Source organism: Platalea leucorodia, assembly GCF_965183815.1.
Source record: "Platalea leucorodia genome assembly, chromosome: 5".
Classification (NCBI taxonomy): domain Eukaryota; kingdom Metazoa; phylum Chordata; class Aves; order Pelecaniformes; family Threskiornithidae; genus Platalea; species Platalea leucorodia.
The window spans coordinates 95504428-95531404 of record NC_138827.1 but is presented as its reverse complement, the minus strand read 5'-3'; the positions used below and the strand labels follow the sequence as shown (position 1 = coordinate 95531404).

Here is a 26977-nt window from a genome sequence, read left to right as displayed (position 1 = left end):
AGTGGTTTATTTTTTCTGATTTCTTAAAAAATATTCTTAAAAAAAATAAATCAGGAAAACAAGAGCCCATGAAAACGTAGAGAAGAGACAGTGAGCTGATGGCCCCTCGGGGGGAGGTGGCTGTTCACATTCTGCCAGTGCCACAACAGCGGACCCAGCACTTCGATATAGCCTTAGCATGCCTCTCCTGGCTCATCTGAAAGTGGTTGAGCCACAAGCCGGTATTTTCAGCTTCCTCCTCCTGTAAGAGCAGCAATATCCTCTGCATCTCTGAGAAGTCCTTGGTGGCCACTCACAGCATCAGGACCTATGCTCACCTCCGCAGAGGCAGGTCCACGGCAGCCATGGAGGGCGTCATCAAGGAGCACATCAGTGACTCGGGCCTGAGGCTGCCTCAGTGACACAAAGCCCAGAGGAACATCTGACCCTTTGTTCCCTGGAAAGGGAAGAAAGACTATGGCCAATATACCCAGCACTACCATTTCCATTAAAACCAAGGAAACGTAATCAGAGGGACTTCCAAAACTTCCCAAAGTGGTAATAAATTCTTCCATTTTAGAATAAGTTATTTAGGAAATAAAATTCAATGCAAAACCAACTCAATACTTTGAAAATCCATCAAGATTCACATCACATTTCCTTTTCAGAAGAGAGAACTGATATTTGGAATTTTAAGTGTGTATTTCAAAGAAACAATAAATAGCAACTTTTTAATTCATCAGAAGCCCAAAGGAAAAGGAACTTCCATAGAAATGTGCCGTACTTGGGAAACTAACTCTTGCTGTTACTATAATGAAAGTATAAATAGAGCACACCACGAATTCATAGGAATTTGTTTCCATGAGCAAGTTTGACATAGCACGGCCAAATAAATTAAGATTGTATGGCTACGCAGAGCTGAGAGATTCTCTAAAATACTGCATTGGTATTTTGCCTTTTCTAGATCATTCATCGCGTCAGACCTTTGTCTCAATTTCTCTTTAAACCTTTGTCTTGTCCTATTTGAAGACCCATGCTCCAGGGTTATATCTTATCAGTTAATTAACTTTTAGAATGGAAACACAGCAAAAATGACTATATAAACTTTTGCTCACATATATCAAAGCCAATGTCAACCAGTGTGGCTCCTGTGTACCTAATCCAAGAGACTTATAATAAAATCTCATCTTCCATTTACAGCCTGAGGCAAAAGTAGGTCTTGCAGAAAGATGTGTGAAGTGACGAGGTTTAGTAGAGCAATAACGTTGCTCAACAGTTTAAATATTGGTCTAGCTACTAAACTTTATGCCATTATTAAATACCAAGAGTTCATCCACGGCTTCACTTACTCAGAATAACGCAAAATTCTTTTCAGAAAAAAAAAATAAAATTGCAATTTAAGGTCCCCCCCACCCCCCCAAAAAACCCCAAAACCTTGAAGGTAACACTACTCTCTAGTAGATCAAGGCAACACTAACAGGGAAGTATGGGAGGAGGTGTGTGTAATATATCAGTGCTTCACTGGAAATTAATGATCAATTTAGCAACAAAATACCAGAAGCAATGAAAACCATCGCTTTTATTCAGGCTCTGTAAGGTCACAGCCAACGAGGAATAAAGGAGAAACCAACTAAGCTGGAAAATTTCAATCAACAAATAAGGAAGGGGAGGATCCTGGGAGACAACTTTGATTTTTATTTTTCTGGCTCTTCACCCAACATCAGCAGATCTCATTGATGTGTATGGGGAAAAAAAAAATCAGGTAAGAAAATTGAACAAGAGCCAGTGTTCAAAAATAATTTTTCCCATGGTTCAAAATGACAATGAAAGACCCAGCAGTGAAAAGGATGAAACACAGAAAAAGAATAAAGAATTTGAATAAGAATCGGAGCCTGAGAGGATGCTGCGGGGGCTGGGAGAGCTCAGCAGCCCCTCGCTCAACTCCAAGCACGCCTCTTGCCCCTGGTGAGGATCAGGCCCTCGGGCTCCTAACTCCTGCCATTTCAGAAAAGCTGTGTGATGTGGTGCCGAGATCAGTACAGCCAAACCGAGAGGAACCCGTGACTGGACCTAAAGCCCAGGCTGTCTCCCAGGGGCACATCACCAGGCGGGGAAAGGCAAGGGCAGAAATGGGAAAGAAGCTGAGAAGTTTGTGCTGGGCCAGCTCAGAGAGCTCAGCTCTGCACAACGGACCGGGAAAACTCCTTGGGAAAAGCAGTCCTTGGAAGGAATCACACTAAAGGAATGAAGGTCAACTATGAATTTTATCTCTGAAAAATAGGATAGCAGTGGGTCTTAGTAATAGAGGGAGAAAAATCTATACATAGCAGCCAAGTGCAACACCAGTCATCCCTATTAAAGAGTTCAATAAAAAGTAATGCGTCCTGTTGTATAAATACTCCACAAAGGATTTTGGTTGCTGAATGTACCAATCTTATCAGAGAACAAGTGAGCAGAAGTTTAAGCCATGTCAGGAATTAAGGCCAAAGAACGAGGATCTGGACCACGGTTCCTGCAGACAACGTTGTGAGCAGCTCACCATTCCCACAACCGCATGAGGGCAGCCAGAGGTCCCTCTGGCAGCGGCAGGGCAGCAGCCTGCTCCCATTCCTCTCACCCCAACATCTGTGCACAATGCCAAAGGATGTAAAGGATGTAAACATAAGAAAACTGCCCTGAAGGTGATGCCAGCCCCATATGGGACTTTTCCTATAGCTTTACGACACAACCCCATAGTCTTACGCATTTCTACTGAAGCCAAGTCACCCGCAGGTCATGGAAAAGAGCTTCCCCAGTGCTGGCTCTTCTTCAAATCATGGCCCAAATACCGTGATAATCCTGCGGCTCACCCTTTTTTATACCCACTAAGGAACAGGACAGAATGTATATCTATTGCTAGGCATGAGAAGCATGTGTTTGTTAGGTTTGGGGGGGGGCAGTTGAGGGTTGAAGTTGAATTGGTTTGAGTTGATGAGGTCCATCGCTACACCAAAGTAGCACACAACTGTTCATCAAAATGTTAAAAAGCAATGCTCATTTTCACAGGTAGATGTCCTATTGAAAAAACAAAACACACACACACACAAAAACAACCACTTTAACATCCATGCACAAATTTTCTTAAAACTGAATTTCCTCCAGGAACAAATGGTCTGTGACTCCCTTGGCAACACAGAAGTACTAAGAAACCTTAATAATCTGCATTAGAAATAACCTTCAAAGTTTGGAATACAAACTTTAGGAAGCATTGAATGATTTCTCGCAGCAGGTCAAAAGTCAAAGACAGACTTTTGTTCAAAAGTATGAAAAAAGTAACTATATTCTTCAACTGGACAATGTCAAATTAGAAGCAGAACCTGAAGTTACTGGAAACATTAAGAGGTTACAAAGACTGTCACTTTTGGCAACATTTAATAAAACAATTAAAAATTCATATAGTCTAAAGATTTTTTTGATATATTAGTAATAGGACATACATGAATATTAAACCAAAATTAGTTCACAAATTGAAATGGATTTCTGGGAAATTTCTCTCATTACATTGTACATTAGCTACAGTTTGTATAATCAAAAGCAAAGATGTTCTCCAGCCTCGTTTAATCGAATGAAACCAAATGGCATCAGTCTTCCACATGAAGATAGTCCCTTTCCTGACATTTGATCTATGAGAAAATTATAAATCTGGGGCGGGGGGGAAAAGGTGGATTTCTGACTAAAATACTCCCTTCTTTCCCAGCCGTCTCTAAGGAACAGACTCCACAGAAAACTCAAGGTATTTGTGCTGCCTTTCAGAAAACTTGGAAGACAGTTTACTTGGTTAATTTACATAGACATCACACTTCTACCTAAATACATACATAAAATCCATTCCTTGTAGATTTAGACAGATATATATCTGTTGTAAATTACTGCCACTCCTGATTTTTTTTTTTTTTCAAGTGCAGGGTTAAATCTATATAGATTTATTAAGAAACTTTCTCAAGGAAGTTTCCCTAAGAACAGTTTTTGAAAGTCAATAAAACTTCTTATACTTTAGTTCAATAAAATGCAAGAGAACATACTGTAGATTTAGATCACCATTATCAGTACTTTTGATTTACTCGCATTTTCAACAAGAAGACAGGCAATTCCCATATATAAGTTTATTCCAAAGCTGTGACCTTGACTTTTACCAAAAGTTCAATTGCAGGGATATTGTTTTTGAGGCGAGATGAAGGAAGAAAGGAGTTCTCACAGATAAGATAATGAACTGTCAAATGCAGCTTATGAAATACTACTGTTTCAAATAGATGCTCTGATTTAATATGTGTTGACAGTCGATTCAAAAATTATGACTAGGTCATTATGTAGCACACAGACTACAAAGCTTGAATTACTTATTTGTTTATCTCATAAAGCATTAGGCACGTGAACCAAAGACATCCCCATGGCCTTCCACATAGGGATCAAAAGTAACAGAGTAATACTAAATTAAATATCACATATTGAGGATGTATGATTAACAATGTACTCAAAATTGGAATTTGTCAAAAGGTAAAGAAAAAAGTACTGAAAAGTACTACTGGTAACATTACTGATTACACCAAGACAAAAAAAATAAGTTGTTCTCTGGTTGTTGAAAATAATAAAGGAATGCACAAAATGGCTATTTTAACAATTAACCCACTGTCCTAAGTACTCGTACAACTGTAAAAATATAGTGAAGCTTAAAAAAACACGCCCCAAACCACATCTCCTGTGTGTGATAAGAACTGTTTACCTATATAAACTATAAACACAGAAAATAATCTTTTTTTTTCTCTACTCAACTTAATAAATGCAGCAATTTTTTTCTAATAAAAACAAAAAAAAGGATGAGCTGCCAATACTGATGTGTCTGCTGTCAATAAATGAGAATTCTTGATGAGACTTTAAGGTTTTCCAGTACAGTAAACACGCAAAAAAAGCGGAGATTCATAAAATGCTTTGCACAGATTCTTGTATTCTACCTTGTCCAAGATAACAGAAGCCCATTTCACACTGCTATATAAAATTATTCTAGAAAAAAATAAGTGTGTGCTGGAGGTAGGGACACAGGTTACGTTTAAGTCAGAAGATACGAGATTGACAGTCCTCTCCCAGCAAAAGAATGAGCAAAGACTTTGAAGAAGAGAGGAAATGTTTAACTCTTTAATGTTTCAAATGCTTATCTACCTTTCTATCATATATGTTTAAAATGAAGTTTAAATTACTTTCCATTATGATTACATTGGGACTCTTCAGTAACAACCCCAAGCAAACACGTTATACGTAATCACCTCCCAAAATCAAACTGTCCTTTATCATCACAAAATCTGCTACACCTACAAAAACGTTGAATAAATAGCAACCTGCTATCAATATTAAACTATTCTTTTCAGAGTAACTTACACAAGGAAATAAAGAAATGGGACCTGATTTTTAACCTCCACAAGAAGGATGGCTAGTGTACCTTGTCCCAGCACTGCCAGAGGCAGTGCCCGATGATGCACCCGCATCCCTCTCCCGAGCCGTGACGGCTGCTCCGTCATCCTCACGTTATACTTCAGCTAAGACAATTGAGGTTTCACAATAAGGCTATATTTACTCAACAAAGCCTTAAAAACAAGACTAAAAATGTTTACACAGCTATCATATTAGCATAGATTTTTTTGAGTGAAACCCTGTTGTAGCCAATATTTAACAGGTGAATTCCCATGACTGGAATAGTAACAAAAAGGGGTACAGCTCTTCTGGAAGGACATGCCAGTGATAGTGACATGTTTTATTTCATCTACAAATTATACCCCTTTCCAGTCTCTGGGCTAGTTTATAGAGAACGACTGATCTACTGAATGCCCGGCTGGTGGTTAAAAGGGAAAGGCACACGTGCGCCATGGTGGGAAAAGGACCTCAAATGAGGTGAGCTCATGAGCAAGCAGGAGGACACCGCCCCGTCTGGTGCTACAGGAACGCAGAACGGCTCAGAAAGTACAGCCGATTCATAGACTGCTGTGGTGAATTCGGTAAAATTTGGTCTCTCAGGGTGGGGATAGAGTAAACTACTGAGCTAGACCATAAGGCATGAGGAGGAACCAATGGAGAACACCAGGGTGGAGGGCAGGCTGAAAGAGAATAACCATTAAATTACACAGTTACCAAGAGCTGGGATGGGCAGGTGGACTAATACATTCATATAGCTACATCTGCATTAAAGCTAAGTAAGGTGCCCTCAAAAGCTGGGCTAGGGAAAAGAAATTGAAGAAAGCTGCAGTTCAGAAAAAAGATAAACGCCAGCGTGAAAGCTCTCCTGTTAGGGAACGAGCACAACCATGGTAGGGATAAGCTGGAGTATGAGATCAGCTAAGCTCAGTCAAAAGCTATTCACTGCCCTCAAACAAAAAAAAAGGTGGAAACTAGGTCAAGTTCCTGAGGATTAGCAGAAGATTGCAGCACAAGCATGCAAAAAATCAGAATTAGCAACGGGCATTAGAGGTAACAAAGGATCCTTCTGCAAACGTGGTAAAACCCAGATACTCTCCACTCTCCCACCCCACCTCCCCAAAAACTGGCCCAAGCTTGCACCAGCCTTCACTGAGCGGATCAGCTGCAATCCCGGGAGTGTTACAATTAGTGGTTAGAAAAAGGCAGGATCTCAGGCCTCTGGGTCCTCTTTCAGGGAAAGAGCTGTCAAGGATAAGCTGGCTATTTTGAAATTGTCTGTCCTAATGAACCCTGGCTCTAGCAAACTTACAGAAACCGATCTTGATGTGTCAGAAATGAGCATTTTTGAGACCTCATGGAGAAAGTAGAGCTTATCAGCAAATACTCTGCCTATCCTTATAACAGCTCTATTTATTATTATTTTTTATTTAAGATGAGGGGTATGGAAATACAGGCCCATCAGCTTATTTTTGATTTGCACAAAAATATTGGAACAAATAATTATCCAGCAGATAATAACAACTACCACAGATAACAAAACAAAAAAAAAAAGAAAAAAGTTAAATGCATCAACTTTCTTTCTGTAATAGATTGATGGACTCTGGGAAATAAAGCAAAGACTGGTAGCCTCATTTTAGAATAGTTTGTTTCCTTGAGGACGAAAATCCTAAAAATGCTCAGCACCGTGAATCCTAAATGACATCCAAATGACTTTCTTAATAATTAAATTATATTGCATCAAAAAGCACATGCCTTTAGCAGTTTGATTCATATGTGCGCACTCTAACCACGAGTAACTGGGTAAGCAAAGATTGGGTGGAGTTGCTATAAAAACATATAGCATGCTTAGCACTAAAGAAAACCTCCGAAATAGAATAGAGCCTTTTGCTTTATGATTCTCTCTGGACCTGATTCACCACTGGTTTATTACTGACTTTTGTTATTGTATCTGCATACAATTTGATTTTATGAGATCTTAAATATTACCTTTATAAACATTTCATGGGATGTTGACTATCTGCAAATTGCTTATTTGCTTATTGTATCTGTTCATTGATGCCATTGCAATAGCTTATTTTTGCATTAACTTCTTTGTTGAGTCTAGTTTATCTTCTGAGAAAATCCTGGGATGGAATTTTTAATAAGAAAACCTTAAAAAAAAAAGATATAACTAACTGACACAGACATTTTCCCTTACGGTGTTCTGTTTGCAGTATAATTCAATCAGGGAGTTTACACCAGTCACCGTGAGATTTCAAGAAAGTACTTTGTTTATCATTTAATCAATATGATTTGAGCAACGCAGAAAGATTTTTAAATAGTAGGCTAAATTCTGTACACACCTGCAACTTTACCTGAGTTTCAGACTTTTGCTCAATAAATGCTCTCCACACATCATTTCTTTTGCTTCCACCAATTCTTACTGTGCAGCTCAACACCAATATAAACCTGTGGCTGACCTCCATCTATACAACACATATTAACTTGTTTTCAAGTAACGGAAGAAGACGATGACTGCATCGGGAGAAAATACAACAGGATCACTGGGCCCCCCCGATCAACCTACTTGACAGGTTAGCGCTAACCGATAGCTGTATTTGTCTAGCCATCGCTACTTCTACTGCAAACCTGAAAGCTTACATTCCACAAAGCACATACTCAAATTTTACTGAACTAAAGCCTAAGCATTAAGTGTATTTAACTTGGGGAACATCAGATTATTATTTCACTCACAGTAAATATTTAATACTTGCAAAACCACAGGACCAACTGCAAATTGCTAATATGTTTCAGTGTTATTAAGTTTGCCCCTGGGAAACACCAGCTCTCAGGGTCAAATGAAATTCCATAATCCTTCTAAATTTCTTTCATGCTTACTTTCAATATTTACATTTACCTGTGAAATTCATCTCACTAGGAAAGACAGGCATCTTTCAAAGTCTTCAGATAAGACAATAAAAGCAAAGACATATTTTGCCCTGTTTCTCATCAAAGCACTTAAAATTGGAAAGTTTATGCTTTCATACCGGATTTGCAGAGTATTTACATTTAAATAAGCTTAAAAAAAGGCAAGATACATGATCTAAAAACAAAAATTAATAAAAAGCAGACATCTTCCTATAAACGCTACAATTAATCATTATGATGAACGGATAGAAAGCAATCCATCTCGTCATACCATAGAGCTGATGTAGCTTTTCCTTTCATACACCACAGAAGTTAATTATTATGAGCAGATGTGCTTAGATAACATGAAAATTTATACTCCATGAAACTAGGCACTGAAGATACCTATTTATGTTAAAGCACAAATGTATTCCCTGTTTCTTTGGAGGTTTGCTCACATGCAACTTCACCAGCAATGCAGCCCGCACAAGACCCATCCATCTCATAGGCAGGGATTTTTACATGCTCCACTAACTGATGCTTTCAAAGCGATACTCAAAAAGCACCTGCTGGTCAAAGCAACTTCTCACAAACACGGTATGTCTGATTTGCCCCACAAATTCTCTGATGTGCCCCAAACGACATCTGCCATGACCACATCACATGCTCCAGGGGGTTAAAATGCAACAGAAGAGCTAAATCCCTCAAACTCTCTCAAGAGTTCATGTCTGCACATAGCTGCGCAGTTCTGCAGGCCAATTTCCGCTTGATTTTCTCAAATATCGTTAATAAGTACCTATTACTAAGATGCCCTCCCAGAGCATAAGGAATAAAACAAGCCAGCAGCGAAGGCTCGTGGCCAGCAAGGGCAGAGGCTGTGGAAGCCCATATATTCCTATCACACAGCGGTGGCTGGGAGTGCTGCCCTCTCACGTCATACATCCCCTGAGGACATGTTGATCTACTTCATCCCAAATCAAACAAATGCTGAAGTAGACGGCCTTCGACAAGCCTATTGCATTTTAATAGGTCAGTTAGATCCCCTCATATTGCGTACCTCTAGTTCAGGCATTTCCTTTGCTGACACAAAGACCACGATAAAAACAAAGATACAGAAAGTTAATATCCAAGAGACAGCAGAAAAGAGATAACTCCAAGAAATGTCAATCACCTTGGGGCACATATCAAAGAAAACAAATATATGATTGCAGGACTGAAACTTGAGTGAACTGTCAAGAAGGAACAATAGTACTGATGTTAGAATTGACCAGAAAAGCGGTAAAAAGTCACATTTGCCACAAGGTTTCACATCCAAGATCCAAATTTGACATTACAAAATACACTACTTCGGGAAAACTCTGTCAAACATCAGAATGTATGATTCCAAACTCTCCTTATTTCACAAAGCCAATATCAGCAATCCTTTAATAAATGACGCACGCACCAGGCAAAACCAGCGGCTGCTAGGAAAAAAATTTACTTTAGAAAAATCTTTGTTAGAAGATGACAGTTTTTTCATTACTATCTATTGCCATCAAAGCATAGAGATGGCTTTTTCTTGTGTAGTAATTTTATTCCAGTGGAATTCCAATTTTTTGGATGAAGCTTCCCTTGATTTATTATAATATAAAGAAGATGGAATCTTCTCCTGAGTCTTTTGAGAAGCAAATCAATGACAATACTGTTAACAAAAGGGGAGAAGGGTGTTTCCAACAGGAAAAACGCTCGGAAGTATTACTGCTGCAAGCATCAAACTGGTTTAGAAAGTGCTAAACACGATGCTCAGTATTTTTAATATTTCTGAACATACTTAGAAATGATGCCAACAGAAAAGAGCACCACTGGACATGTAAAGCAAATGTAATATTGACCATTTCACAGTTACCTGATGTATTCTCCCAAGTGCAAGCACTTGGTAAGTATGCCCGTCACTTCCAGTTACTCTACTGTCACTTCAGCACACCCATTTGAAAGAAAGATGCTGGGAATTTGGAAAGGTAGTTTAAGCCAAGGTTATTCATTTATTCTGAAATGGAAAACTCATGTCTAAAACCTCTGCTGAAGACATAAAGCTATTGGAGTAACATAAATATACAAATTCAGATTCAGCGAGCATGACATCAGGATTCCTTTTGCACCTTTGCGGCATGTCACATTTAACAGATCTTGTGCCTGAAGATTTATAGTAAGCCACACTGATGAGCTCTGCCATTTAGGATGCTAATATTCATGTTGAGTATTAGGGCTTAATTATTCAAAGAAACCTGACTCAATAATTTCCAATAAGAAGTGCTTTCTAACTAATGCAGAATAAGGGAAAATGCAAACTACAACTTTGACCAAGCTCCTCTGAAGGAAATTCCCCAAGCAGTCCAAGCCTTAGCAGTCTGACAATGAACAATATCTGTTATAAATCAAATTCTGCATTCCTTTCAACATCTCCCTTTTTCCTTTCACCGTTAGTTTTGGTTTTTTGTTGTGTTTTTTTGGGTTTTTTTTTTGTTTTTTTTTGGGGGGGGGGGGGGGGGGGGGCGGGGATGATGGTGTTCCAAAGAACTGACAGAGTCCTTTAATATTTCATTGACTTAAGCAGGATCAGCATTTCAACCTGGAACCGTCCATTTCTTCAGCTAGGTAAAAAAAAAAAAAAAAAAAAAATCAAACTAAGCTCCTTTGGTACTATCGTACTGTAAAAATAAACGACTGGTCTTTATCCTTCCAGTTAATGTCTCTGGGATTTCTCAGAATTTGGTATTCCACTGGACTGAGATCATTATGGACAAGGAAGAGGTTATGCTGGTAAAGACTTGGAGAATAACATCTCTAATGTTTTCCCGACAACTAATAGTATAAAAGCTTTTTAATAAACTTGCTTATTTTTGGTCATGCTTCAAGGCTTCCCATTTAAAGTGTCTATTTGAAGAAAAGTTCTCCTTAAGGCCATTTTCCAGAGAACCTGGATCTTATCCTGCTCAGCTCGGATAAATATTTAACAATTTCCCTATGAACCACAGCAGCTTTGGCGTGAATTGTCTTTGGATTTGTAAACAGCAGAACCGTGACAGGAAGGAAATTAAAATTTTATAAAAGCAAAAGTAGATCTAAATCAGTACCGAATAGAACTGCCTGCAACATGGAGAGGTTGAACAAGAGGGACATGAAAGTGCTATATAAAATAGTAAACAGAAAAGGAGACTAAATGGGACTCAAATGTCTTAAGAACAAAGGATGTTTCAATTAAATTGAAAATCATCAAGAAACTAAAATAGTTGACTCACTGCAGGGTTAACCCATGGAACTGAGGTATGCCAGACACAGGCAGAGGCCAAAAGGTTAGGAAGAACATGAAAATAAATCATATATTTTTATAGCTAGTTACAGTGTCAGTTACATGAGATCATATAAAATATTAATGACTATAAACCCTCATGTTTCAGGTTCTAAGTTAACGTAACACAGTTTTAAGATGAAATGGCTCCTGTATTTCTGACAAGGAGCACACGAGTCTGTCTGATTGGGTCTACTTACAATCCACCCATGGCCACAGAAAAGATTTCTGTTATAGTTTATAACACCCTCTCCACAAACCATGAAGCATGATGACCCAGTTCATATAATAATAATTTCTCCGATTTCTACAAAAAGTCTGAATCAACTGTTCATAACTCGGATTTTAAATTGGTGGAAGCTGGTGCTAAAAACAAGTCATAATTGGAAGGGCCTGTCTCCAGTTTGAGGGAGAGATTGCTCTTCATTATGTCTCTCATTATGTCTTTCATCCTCCTGAGTAAGTCTCAGCACAGTTTGGTTCTCCTTGGACCTCTTTCATCTACTATACTCTGTTTAATGACAATCCATCATTTAAAAAAGGACCCCAAAAACGACTTTCACCAACGATAGTTGCTTAGATCATACAGACTACACACTAGATGAAAGAAATCTTAGGAGGACCAAAGAGAGCTGAACTTAATCAAAGGGATGAAAGACAAAATGAAAATCTATCTACCCTTACATTTAAAAAGGAGTTTCCTTCAGATAAGATGATCTTGACTCTCTCTGTGTACCTGTTAAATATGGTATGAGTACTGTCAGATCATTTGGGACTTTTATGATTGAGATGCTCTAGCAATTACTGTAAATTGTACACATGTGGATGGTGCTGCCTTTGACTTCGAGGTGATCGGGCCATTTACTATTGATCTAAAACCTTCTTTCCCCCCTTCTTCCCGCCTTCCTCCTAAGCAAGGCAGAAATACATAGCCTGGAAAGCTTTGATGTTCCTCTGCTTTAGTTCTCATTATTTTGATCTTTTAACAATCCCTCTATTGGTACGTGCTTGTAGTATACTTTTTCAGTGTTTATGCCTTCTGGCTTCAAAAGGCTCGATCAAGACTTCCCCCCCACACCCCCCAGAAAACACATGCTGTGCGTGGTACTAAGATGCTGATATTTGTTTTGTTTATCAGATAGGAACAGTATATAGTTAAGGTAGAAAACCTGCTTCCTTCCTTCTACAGAGTAGAATACACTGTCCTGTTTTTGAAGGAAATCAAATACATGTAATTTATCTGACACAGTCTTCATCATCTTTATTTTACAGAAAGTCTACAGATTACTGAGTTGCCTTTGGATAAGATGTTGCACTGTAGATTGCTGTCAGGACAAATTCTCTAAGAGTCTCTTAAATTTTTATGTTGTTGGCATAAGGCTACAGTGACAGAAATGAGTTGGAGTCTCTCTTGATATTAGTTAGCGTCTATAAAGTAATGTCACGCCAATTCTCCTACCGCCTATGAAATACTCTTACAGCAGCTATACCTGAGGTGGAAGCTGGGCCAGAGCCAGACTGAAATATAGTAGCACTGTTCTAAGCGTCGCGTGATGCCTGCTGACATCTCCCACGAAAAAAGGAGGGTAGTCCACCATCACTCTTTTGCGGACAACCTGTCACTGGAAAATCAGTTATCAATCTTTCTTCCCCTTGTCCTATCAACTAAGACCCAAGGAAAGAGAAATTGGTCTACAGGAACACATTACGTGGAGATCAGTGGGATTTAATGCAATATGAGGACAAACTTGCATTCCCCAAACCAGTACTCAGCTGCAGACTCCAGTACAGCCATGCACGTATTTACATAGACAACTCTGCTACGCCACCGGGTTTTAAGAAATTGGCCCAGGATGATTTCTATACAGACAAGTGATTTTATTTCTCATAAATTAAACTGCCGGAATCTCAAAGGCAACCATGAAATGCTCAGAGAGATTGATCCATCACATCTCACATAGCCTCATCTGTCCCATCCCCTCTCCTCCTGCTCCCGGATCAATTCTAATGTTCCCAAACTGACATAAATCCATGGAAAATCTGTCTGGGAGAGGGTACCTTCCTCATTCCACTGGTGCAGGAAAGGCTAAGAATGCACACATGCATACATGACATTAGTATTGTATTTTTGTCTCCTCCTCCTTAATTTTTCCTTGTTTTCCCCTTTGTGAAACGTTGTCACACATTTTTGCTTGAAGTAGTTCATCTACTATCAAATCCACAATTAAACTCAGGCTTTGGGAAATAATTTAAAGATCAAAGTCTACAGGTAAACTGATAGCAATTAGATACAAACAATCCAGCTTCATGTAATAAAACATCCACACTGTGGTGATAAATCTCTCAAATTACAAACTCCTGTGCGCAGATACACATAGCTCACCAAGACTGAAGATAAGTTTTCAATGTAAAAATCACGGGTAAACTTCCATTAAATTCAAGAGATTTTAATTTGTTTACTGATATTCGCCAGAGCTTAGACTCCTAAATACCTTATTTGTTTCTGTTAATGAAATCTGGGTATTTTGAAAAAAGATTTCTTATCTATTCTGAATTTGTTGGCAAACTAGGAATTGGAATTACTCACGAGAAAATCCTGACTTTTTATTTGACTTTAATTGTTTGTCATTATTTGCAGTGGCAGAAACTGTTATGGAACAAAAGTAAAAGGGAGGATTACCTGTTAAAAATATTCTATTTTAGGAAGCACAAGAATAAATTTCAGGAACTTGGAGATCAGAAGGAAAATGTAAAATACATGATTTTATGATGTACATTTTTTACAACAACATACCACTGCTAATACGTAGTCCATAACTCTTAATTCCAGACTTACCTCTTCAATACCGCTGCCCCTATTTCTGCATAGTGTGAGTGCTGCAAATTTTTTTCTTTAATCAAAATTTCACTTTTCTGATTTCAGAGCATGCTCAAATCTATCCAACTTGTATTGTTGGCCCGCCCTTCATAGTAGTTGCAATTTGCAAATACCCAGATGTATACAGATGTACATATTTCTATTTCATTATACACGCTGTTGGTGAAAATGCCGAAGACAGCCATGAGTATGTGTGCCCCACGGGAAGCCATCTGAAATGGCCTTCCTGGTTGACAGCAAACAACCGATAACAGAGCTTTGATTGCGTTTTTTCAACAAGTTGCACAATCCCTTCATTCTGCATTTCTCTAGGTCATACTTTCTTATTGGACATGGGACGCTGTCATGTTGGACTGGACTCAACGTCTTCCTAAAGTCAAGGGAATGTTATCTGTGCTGCTTTCCACTTACCTTATTGCCTAACCTCCAGCCCACTCCCTTGTCAAGGGAAGAAATCAGATTATCAAGAACAAATAAGAGTAAATCAATTCTGGTTTGGTTGTTTCTTATCACCTTATTACTCTCCATGTGTTTATAAGCTAAAAATTGCATTATCAGTGACAAGAAAACAACAATACAGATAACACGTATTTCATGAATTTGCCATATGATGTAGAGGAGCTACATCGGTAAAGTGTTGGCAAAGCCCCGGGCAGACATGGCTGATAACAGACTGAGGCTCTCCATCATGGAAAGGCGACCCTCCAAACTTCAATCCCCATCCTAGAAAGACTTCGCTTCATAAGCTTTCCTTTCAAACGTATCATAAGCAAGACTCAGCGCCTGTCCTTACCCTGGTAATTACTTTTTCCCCTCAACTATCTGCTCCCAATGCCACCAGCTGCCAGGCAGGTGTCTTCCAGGGAGAGATGCTGGCTAGGACCACTCAAGTTCAGCTCGTCGTGCTCCTACTTGTGCCCCCACAACCACCCATTACCAGTGGGTCCCTAGACCAGCATCATCAGAAAAAACACTGACAAACCTAATGAGCCTCCAGCATCACTCAGAGTAAGGCTCAAGGTGCCAGCGTCCTACCAGGCAAAGCTAATATTGGAGGGAGCTACTGAAGACAGGTAAGCTGCTATCAGCTGGACAGATTTATACACAGGACTGCATCGCAAAGCTCTGCTCATAAAATATCACCATCTAACTGAAGCAGCCCATGTCTTCGCTACGTTTACTATCATAAATGTATTCATTGTAAACTTTGGGTTATCACATTGCCTCTAGCCTCTGAATTATAACAGGATTCTAATACGTACCTCCTGAAATTGGTAATTCTGTGAAAAAGCGTTCCGCAACTCAAATTACAATGAATGCATCTGTTAATTTAGCTAATCAGCAGTTATATTAACTACCTACAAAACAGGGAATGAGAACTGTTGGGTGACTATCTTATGAGCAAAAAAAAAAATGGCAACACTGATGTTTTTTTGATGGCACGTCTCATTATAAATAGGTTACCATAAAATAATTTCAGCAGAAACAACAGTAATGTATACGGTCATTACTGTGTTACAGATTGATAATACACTAGATAATACAGCTAAAGATGCCTGTTTGAAATATTTTTGTAGATGCAATGTTAACAGGCGATATCAAAATTCATCCTTTCATCTTGCTTAGTACAGAACATATATTAACTCAGTCACTAATTTATTACAAATGATGTTTGTAATCACGGTTCTGCCTGCATTTTATATAAGATTTTACTGGAACTATCACTGCATTTAGACGCACTCAGAAAACTTAGATAGCAGATTGTTACGATTTTTGTTCTCATAATGATAAGTTTTTGATCTGCATCTCAGTCTAAAACCGGTCTTGTCTGCAATATCCCTATAGCTATCAGGAAGCTCCAGGCAAGAGCCAGAAACTGCAATGAAGGAGACAGGAATCTTAAATTGCTTGAGTCTGGTGCTGCCTGCACTCTACTTTTTCACTGTCAACTCATACATCAACTTTTCAACTGAAACGGATTATATTTAACACCAACCATCTTAGCAAAGTCCACGTGGTGTGAATTTACAACCCGGTTAATGAAGGAAAGAAATACATCATACATGGTCTGATAGAAGAGCGTACCAGAAGAAATATTCTCCTGAGATGCACATGAGGCTATCCAGTATCGATCCACCCCGTGACCTCAGGTGAGCCAGGGAGAGTGCACTTCTCCAAAGCAGAGCAGTTTCTCATTACTGCATTGGTGGGCTTGTTGTTGTTTTCCTGTACATAAATCAATAAATTATTCTCTAAGAATATTTGCTGCTCTGTGTCACAGCATTTCTGTATTCTTGTGATGGGGAGCTACAGCTCTGAGATGGACTTACTGTCTTGTTAATGGGGGGAGATTTGGTCAAATCCCCCAAATGAATCACAGTTAAGAAGTGGCAGGAGCAGGAGAAATAAGACATGACATGTTCCACTGCTGCAGCTTCTCCTTGCTTTTGGAAAGTAACTACTTTTTTCATAACCATGTTGTCAATGTATTTCCAAGATGGGTTTTTAAAGCCGAGTCTCATTACATCAGTCTGCTCTTTAATACGTGTCTATTTACTTTATCAATGGCTTTTGAAGCAGCCTTCAAAGACACTTGCTTAAAACAGGCTTTCCATCCACTAATTAAACCTTAAGAATCCCTTGTAATGAGCAACACATTTTTCCCCAAAAATGTAAATGTCTAAGGTGGCTGCTCATGTCAGCACTGAAGGGAGAGGTCATTTCTGAAGGACCCTCCATCACAAACATCAGAGAACAGTAAAGTCACTGAAGGGCATCCAAAGCAGAAGCAATTTTCTCACAGTCTTGACACCTTCTAGTAAATTAGTCACTTCTCGAGGAAAATGACAGCTATATAGCAATAGAAAAGCCTGTACAGCTCTTCATTTACTGTTAGAAATGTTGTCTATGTCACTGTCAAGCAACAGTAACATCCCCACCCTGTTTTACTCTCGAGTGCCCTATCTCAGGGGCATTTTGCAAATCATGCCTTAATGAAGTTCAAATAACAACTATATTTCTTAGTTCTAAACACTACTTTTCTCTTACCAGCATGATTGTTTTCTGAATAAGTTAGTCCACTGAAGCCGATACACAAAATGAAAGGCTGTTGTAATTAGTGTAGTATCATTCCAAGACAAAGCCATGAAAACTGCAGCTTCAGACAGCTGTCATGTTTTTGGCTATTCTGCTTATTATTCACAGACAAATTCTGATATCTTCTGCATGTTACACTGTACGTTTACATGCAATTTCAGGAAAAATACTCGTGGAACAAGATCTGTAAGTATCTACCTCAGAATCTAGCCTAGAGAAAGAATGGAAGTTGAAAGTCATTTCAGACTTAATTTTTCCCTCAGCACAGTCATCATTCTAAATAGATACACATAAACATACGCTTTCTTTCTTTAGAAATAATTTATATGAATTCAATGCTCTTATATAATTGACTAGATGCAACAGTCACTGAAAACTGAAATCCTCTTATTTACATGACAGTCAGGATATGGACAGCAAAAGAAAAAGAATTCTAAAAATGGATGCTCTAAGGAACAGCAAGACTGATTATCTTCAGTGGTAAAAAGGTAATTGCTGTTACATGGTCAAAAAGAAACTGGGCAAATTCATATAAGTACTCTTTGGAAAATAAGCACTTACTGGCTAAAGACACTGACACATTATGCAAGCCAATTACTGTGCGGAGTGGTGGTGATACCTTGAATGCACGCTCGTTTGTAGGGTGCCTGAATATTGCAGGAAAGCCTCTACCTGTAACACTTGGCGTTCTTCCACTGATGGTGCAGATTCCCCTGAAAAGATCCACAGACTCACAAAATCGTACAATATAATTTAGAATGGAAAGGAACTTTGAAGATCCAATGCCTGCTGTAAGCGAGACTGACCTCAAAGTTAGAAAAGGCTGCTCAAGACCTTATTCACTTGAGTTTTCAGTATCTCCAAGGAATCCACGGTCTCTCCGGGCAATCTGGGAATTTCCCTTACTACAGCCTACGACTGTTATCTTCTATTATTTCACTGTGCACCTCTGGGAAGAGCATGGCTCCATCTTCTCTGTGAACCCCACTCCCATTAGACACTTCTCCAGGCTGGACAAACCCAAATCCCCAGCCTCACCTCACATGTTCTTTCAAAAATATCTCCAAAGACCCCCTTCATGGTGAAGAATGAGAGGATCACAAGTTCTCCGGTGCCGAGGTCTACAAGCTGAAGAGACCCAGCAAGGCGTGTAAGCAGACGCCACCCTCGGCTAAATGGCTACTCCCTGACAACATGGTGACACTGCACCTCTTCACACATGCCAGCTGCTCTTGAAGAGTTCACATAGCAGCAAGGTGAGGTATTAACAGCAGCTGTATGAAAGTTTCCCTTAGTAAACACTTCCATAGATAAGATACAGAATCACTGAAAATCTAGCAGCTTGTTTTTCAGAAGCAATAAGGTCGGAGTTAGCAGCTTGGTTTCAGCTGCCTTCTCCATGGAGATCACTCCCCTTGTTTGCGGGAAACATCTTGAAAAATCATCTTCCATGGGTTTCGTCTGAGAACTCATTTTCCTGAAACCCCACTCATCCTCAGTAATACCTAGCAGACTGGTTCTATCACTACCTGTAATTATGAAAACCAAAGCTGTTACAGAAACCACAGTTAATTACAAAAAGTGAACATGGCACTGAAACAAGCTTTGCTTAAATCCACCAGGCTATGGGATTCCTTTCTCATGATTACCGCAGCACAGCACACAGCCTATGTAATTGTTGGAGGATTCTCCACAGAGCAAAAATAAGTGTGATACTCTTCTATTATACTTCAAATTCTGTCAGAGTAAGATTAATACAAAGTTCATGTACCTACTGGAGCATAAAGATTACCTTCCCCTCACATGGAGATTGAGGAATACATTTTAGGACATCTCAATTTACAGAGCTCTCTTTGAAAACCTTGTGGAAAGGCTTGTGGTCAAAACCTAGTTAAAGATATTTACTCCTCTGAGCCTTAGTTTAAAACACATTTCTTCTTTCAGATACAGCCCACATACTGTCAGGGCTTTTCTTTCTTTCCCTTTGTTTCCAGATTATGTAAGAAATTCACTTCATCTTCAAAGAATAGTTTCTACCCTTGTGAAGGAGTAAATTATTATGTCAAGTTTCTTCAGTTAGCATACCTGTATAGTAATTTTTTTTTCAATAAAAATAACCTTTTGTTAAAGGTTTCATTAGATTTCCCAGGAGACTGATAACAGCCAAATCTCCAGCCATCTGCAGGAACCACTGCAGACTCTCATCACGTACTCTGAACAGTGAAAATTCTTCTCAACACTTTTGTTCAGACAAGGGGATCACGGTATTTTCCAAGTGCTTAATCACACCAAGGGCAGGAGCCCAAAGCCTTACCCACGCTGAACTTCTCTAATAGTCTTAACAAAAGTCAGGCCTCGGGGAAATTATCAGTAAAATTTATAATCACAAGGAAATTATCCTTTCCATTTTTAGCACCAAGAATGGATTACTTCATAGAGGTCTATAGATAGATAGTTCTTTTAAAGCCCACATGCTTCATCTTTAGGCAGAGGAGCAGGTTACTGCAAAATGCCGAGCATCCATCCCCTCCTATACTCCAAACATACTATCACATTACCGGTACTTTAACGTCCAGCACAGCAGCAACACTGTACAATGGCTCCACTTCCCAAAACCCTTTAAGTGCTTCGGTCACGTAGTTTTCAAATTAGCTACTGTAAAAGAGTAAAGACCCTACTGAAATGTCACCCTCCAACACCTTAAATATTGGGAGGCTGGATGGAGAAAGCTTACCCCTTGACTGCAAACCATGTCCACACGCCTCACTATGTCCCGGCACACCCTGTCTCACCGAATCCGGCACCAGCACACAGTGACTCCATCGGTGGGTCTTCCACCTGCGAGAGGAAACGGTTAACAATTTAGTCGTTCAAACTAGGAAACAGTTAATACATACAGAAAAAAAAAAATCAGTTATGAATGATGATATACTGTGGAAACTTAAGGAAAAATAGAGTAAAAAAAGCTGTAGTTACTCCTGAAGTAAGCATTGTGAACTGAAATTCAGAGGCAAGGTTCACCTTCTAGCAAGCCATATCATCCTCCAACCATGTTTCCCTTCCTCATTTTTGTAGGGCATGGTTCAAGGTCACATAAAATACACAGCAAACATCTTCAGTGGGCTTTGAAATCAGGCTCTCCTCCTGCAAGCCCATTCTCATACAACTGGTGCTGTTCCCAACCTGCTTTCTGTGCTAGGATGTGTGCCAGTCCAGAACACGAGACAGCAGCTACGCGGTACGGAGCCAGGGTGGTGTGGCTCCTGCTGGGGCACCACCTTCAGCCCACCGCTCTGCTCTCAGACCAGGTCCTACAGGATGTGTGGGCTGAAGATTTATATGCAAAGACATAATGCTTTTCTATTTACTACTATTGTATAACAGATGGTCACAGAATTTTAATGAAGAGCGGTGAGTAATTGCCCTATTGTACTATTTGTCTAATCAGAATTTTTTTAAAGTGCGTATTATTCACTGGAGTGAGAGCACCAGGGGAAAAGACAAGAGTTTCTGCAATAAGCATACAATTATGATTAACGCAGTTGAGTGCTTGTGGTCCCAAAATAGCTTACATTGATTTTTAGATACATTGAGGGGGGAGTTCCCAGTAATAGCTTCCTTAAACACATCGAACCCTGAGGTTACCATTTCTAGGAGCTGTGTCCACTGGTTCTTGTTCTGCTGATGCCAGATCTAATGACATCTCCAGTTAGAACTCTACTTCTACACATTTTGCAAGGTTTATTGTTCATGCGTTGTCATTTGTTTATAACTCTGCATTTTCCAGTTTTATGTCATTTTCTGATGAAAATTGTGCAGAACAATTGAGTTATTTCTAGAGAAGCAGAAATCCACCAGCAAGAGACTGATTCCAAGCTAACACTTTTTACCTATACACTGGACAGATGGGAATATCTTCACATTCTCTTTCCTCATACAAGGTGTCCGGGCATGCCTGTCCCCCATTGGCAGCATCCTGAACGATAATCCTATACCGGGACTGCTTAACTGCAGTGGCATTGCCTGTAAAATAAAGAAAAAAAAACCTGCCTTCCAGACACAGTTGGCACCCTGAGTTAGTGATCTAGCTGTCTTGGTTAAAAACATGCTTTGCATTTCATTTATATTTTGAAATCATGAGCACTCTGGACTACCCAAAGAAGGGAGGGAATGGTACATTGGATCAAAAGCTACCATTACTTGCTGTAAAATTACCAGTAGTTCAGCAGAACAGCACCTGGAAGGTTGATAAACCAACAGCCTACGAGATGCATCAAGAAATGTCTATTTAACAGAACAACAAATCAGACAAATTAAGTATGAGCAAATACTTCAACACCTGAATAGGAGAAAAGAATAAAAACCAAAAAACCAAACTGTCATAATGGAAGATTTTGTTTCTGAAAACACATTCTGGTGGTCCCCGGCTGCTACCAGTAACCCATCTTTATGGCTCTAGAAATTAGAGACGATAACTTCCTGACAGGAAAACCATTGCAACCAACAGAGGCTAACTCTCTACTTAACCTCAACTGATGCAAGATCAAATCCACCTGGAAACACAGTTCACTAAATCTACAGTACAGAATGCAGCATGAAAGACAAGGATTGATTTATATACATATCTCTGTAACTAAAACAAATGCAATCCTTGGCTGCATAGGTGGTAAGTACAAACTGAGAGCTGGTTTAACCACTGTGTATGGCATTAGTTCTTCTTCAGGTACCGTATTCACACTTCAAAAACAGATGCTAGAAAACTGAACAGGCATCTCAACAGAACTCCATAAAGGATTCCAGACCAGGCAAACATCTTTTAATAGCGGACTTTATCAGATTTGTCCAAGAGAGGAAAGCGGCGTGTAAATTAGCCCACTTATATGAGTATTGTTTTTCCAGCTCAAGATAAGGCCAAAGCTGCAGTAGCAAGATTACAGCGCATTAGAGTAGAAGGAAAACTTAGGAAAAGTCACACCGTGAAGACAAAGTACAAATACAATCCAATAAAAATGGTCAGCTCTAAAAGTATCAAGTTTATACAACCCTTCGCTCGCACACGTGCTATCGCTGTGAGATCACCGCAAAGGGACTTTGGACCTGACAGGAGGTTGCTCACCCCAGCTGCTGCTTTGAGGCAGGATCGGTGCACCCAGGGCAATCCCCCTCCTGCTTCTTCCCCAGCCACCGAGGCAGCTCTACAGCTTCCTACAGCCTCCCTTCAGTTGCCTGAGTCAGCACTTGTAAAGCCTCCCAGAGTCTTTTCTTAAAATCTAACCCAAATAATCGCTCCTGTAAATTAAGCTAAACTTTCTTTATCTCTGTCCACTAGACATAAAAAAAGAGTTTATCTCTATTGTCTGATGCATAGCCTTTATGAAGTTTTAAGGGGTTGTATCCACTCTAAGTCTTCCCCTCTCTAAATTAAGAAAACCCAGTTCTTCACAGGTCCTATTTAATCATCTCTCATTACTCACTTTCTTACAACACACCACACAAGGAACCCCACCTGCAGCCTCACCAGTGCGCAGTACAGGAACACCTTTGGTGTTTTACATACAACATGCCCGTGAGTTTGACAAGCCCAATATGAGTTTTAGCATTTCAAATTGTTGACTTCTATTCATTTTGTAGTCCACTGTATCTCCAGAAGTGCCTGAGACAGTACTGAGGTCTTTACTTTCCATTCTGTCTTTGTGCAATTGATTTTTCCCTTCCCATGTCAAATTTTGAGAAATTTCTCAGTGATTTCAGTATAACTTAACATATTGTCTATTGTGTTTGCTACCTCTTTCAGCTCTGCACCATCCACTAATATTATTCAAACACGCAAGCTGTTCAGAGAAATATCACATAGAATTGGGACAAGAAGAGTTTTCTCTAGGACTTTCCTTGGCTCGTGTTCCAGTTTGATCATGAACAGTGGACATCTATCAGCTGAAGCAGCTTTGCAGAGAAGGACGTGGGAGTCCTGATAGACAAGTTGACCACGATGCAGCAACGTGCCCTTGCAGCAAAGAAGGGCCACAGCATCCTGGGCTGCATTAGGAAGAGCATCACCAGCAGGTCGAGGGAGGTGATTCTTTCCCTCTCATCAGCACTGGTGAGACATCTGGGTGCCGTGTCCATTTCTGGGCTCCCCAGGAGAAGGAGGACATGGGCATACTGGAGTGAGTCCAGTGAATGGCCACAAAGACTACTTAGGGACTGGAGCATTTGACACACAAGAAGAGACCAGGAAAGCTGGGACTCTTCAGGCTGGAGACGAGAAGGCTCACGGGATCTCATCAATGTGTACCAATACCTGATGGCAGGCAGTAAAGGAGACAGATTCTTTTCACAGTGGTATCCACTGTGAGATTTTTCAAGCAGCTGAGTACCCACTTAACAGTGATTTAATTCAAGTCACTGTTCCTTAGCTTCCTGATAAAAGTTTAATGTGTCAGAAATCTACCACTTCCCTTAATTAGAGCAGCTATGCTGTCAAAAAAAGGAGATTAAATTTATTGGACACTATTTGTTCTCAATAAATCCATACTGGACAGTTTATCAGAATCTGATTCTTGAAATGTTCATATCTTGAGTAATAACATGTTCTTGTGTTTTTCTACATAACGAAGTTAGGATGAGTAATCTACAATTTGCTTGACTTTTCTTTGGGGGGGGGGGGGACGGGGGGAAAGGGGGAGGACATTGATCGATTGGTTGGTTTGGTTTGCCTTGGTATTACTGAGTTTTAGTTAGTTCCTTAGGACTTAGCAATTTCTCACCCAGAAGACAGTAACAAGATGCTCTGGCATTACTTTATTACTTCCTTCTCTATTCACACAGCCCTACCGACATGGGAATATCTAATTTATTGAAATACTTATTCTTTAGTCCATTCCTCTCCTGGCTGCAGACAGCAAACAACAGCAGCAACTGCACATTCCTCATGCATTCAGCTTCCCCTTACTTCTAATCCATTTATATAATTCTTGTTATCTAATACCCTCCTATAGCTTAATTTGCATTCTTGATTTCTATACTATATTTTTAAATTCACCTTCAGTTACGTGCTTGTTTCTAATTTTTGTGAAACAATTTGACAATCAAAAAGGAAACAACTGAACAACTCTGATGATGAGAAAAGCTAAAACCAGGGGTATCCTAGCTGTGTGTGTTGTTTTTTCTTCATGGTTTGAAGCTTGAACATGCAAGTCATATACAGACCTACACACACCTTGCTCCCCTGTGCTACTGGCTTGCTCTTATAATAGTTTCAGGATAGCAAGTAGAGTCCAGCTGGGCTTCAGCCCTTCATACAGTCTTTCTTGGTGGCTTCCAGGTCTTCTACGCTTCCATCTGCATAGAACATATTCCCAAGAGGTGTAGCTAACAATTCTCTGAGTTTGTTGAAGTCTGTCTTTTTTTTTTTTTTTAAATGTCTTGCTGATATTGCCATCCTTCCCTTCTAAGAATCGTGAACTCTATCACTTTGTGATGATTTTCATTCAAATTACCTACCATCATTAGAATCTTAGCCATTTCCTTCCTATTAATCAGTACCAAACCTAAATGAGCTTCCCACAGTAATATTCTTCACCTCAAGAAACTAAATTATCTTCAACATTTATTGCACATTACTCAAACCCCATTTTCAAAACTGAATTTCATCATTGGCTTTTCTACAGCATTCCTTACAAATGTTAATGAACATAATTTTTATATCTCATTTAAAATTGCTATAGTCTGATTTTCCAGAGTATTAGCATTATGTAGGACTGTCCTTTTAAAGCCGAACTTCAGCTGATTTCAAGCATGGCTATGACTGCTTGCCCTCCAGAAAAAATCAAGCCTCCGAATCTCAAGAGAATCTCACCCACACAACTCCTTCCACCAATCCACTCTTCCCGTTCTTCCTTTGCTCTTGTATCTTTGCTTTCTCTGCATTTTTCCCCCACGGCCTCCCCGGTACGCTGCCCAGGGCTCGGAAAGGTGGATCACCGTTGTCAGATGAGAGACAATGTCCTTGCTCCCTACTGTAAAGTCTGCTATATCTTGATAGAAAACTGGTCCAGCTTTTGTAGAACAGGAGAGAATAGGATATTTCAGTTGGAAGGGACCTACAACGATCATCTAGTCCAACTGCCCGACCGATTCAGGGCTGACCAAAAGTTAAAGCATGTTATTAAGGGCATCGTCCAAATGCCTCTTAAACACTGACAGGCATTTATCTGAAACATTCAGCTTCATCCTCTTTGCTCCTGACCAGATGGAAAGGCAGAGTCTGGTCAACACAAGACTCTGAGCACACAAATAATAAGGACAGATTCTCCGACATTTTAGTCATCAAAATCAGAGCTGTCTTCAGTATTTTTGTGCAGATAAGAGCTCTCGAAGGGAGAAGTCTTTAACTTTGACCAGCTCTGGTTGAGTGTTTGTTTATGAGAACTGGAAGTGGCAGATCCTTGACAGAAACTGTCTGACACAAGGTAGAGGTCACTGGTATTTCTTACCGTGGCACGCCATGCATTTTATCCACTTTTACCCCATCTCATTTGAAATCTGATTTAAGGCATGGGGAAATAAATTGGACAGTTACTACCTAACATTTCACATAAACTTGTTTAGAGAATTAAACAGCAGCGAAATTTCTAACCTTCCCCCTGGACAGCCATTGGCCAGAAGAAGAGAGGTACTTACAGGTACCATCTCTTTTCAGGAGGGAGATAAAAAATGGTATTTATTGTTAGATGTTTGCTTTTTTTAATCTCCCCATTTTAAATCTATGCTGACAGACCAGAGAACACATCATCCATGCTGAAAGCAGTTACCACCCCAGGACACCTTCACCACCAGGTATGGAGGTGACAGAGGAAAATCTGCATGCTGCTCATTCAAACCATTTCATATTCTGAAACCTCCATATTGATTCTTTAATTCTTGTTTCAATTCATCCTCAAAGACCCATTAAAACAGATATATTATAGGAGACTGCGGCAGACAGTTGTCACCTTTAAGTATCTGAAATGGCAGAGAATCAATAACTTGCAACAACCTCCCTGTTCCTGCCTCACCAACAGGTGTTTGGATTCAATTGCACTTCTTTTGTGAATTATGTTGTCCGTCCATCTGTTATTGCCCTAAGTTCACCGCTGTCTACACTTCTGAGGTATGAGATAATCCTTCGCCAGAAGACAGCCTGTTGTCTGATGACATTTAAATGTAGGGAAAATGTCAGCTTTTTTATTGTTAGATAGTAAAGTTGGACGCATTTTCTCAGATAAACTACAAACAGCTTAACTGGTAAAGTTCTGTGTAAACCTGATTTAGTGATTGCATGTTTGTCTAAGCTCTGATCTTATGCCGGTACACATTTAATTTTAAAT

At 39.6% G+C, this 26977-nt stretch overlaps 1 protein-coding gene across 1 annotated transcript in view; it reads right to left on the bottom strand.

Annotated features, from left to right (window-relative positions):
- THSD7B (thrombospondin type 1 domain containing 7B) overlaps positions 1-26977 on the bottom strand; it is a gene marked incomplete at its 3' end in the record, with an annotated part of 273337 nt that overhangs the window by 116944 nt on the left and 129416 nt on the right. The window contains exons 11-12 of the mRNA XM_082312579.1: positions 21500-21632; positions 20344-20447 (exon numbers count right to left, since the gene is read on the bottom strand). Of these exons, the coding sequence (XP_082168705.1) occupies positions 20344-20447; positions 21500-21632 (237 nt within the window). The remainder of the gene's footprint in view (positions 1-20343; positions 20448-21499; positions 21633-26977) is intronic.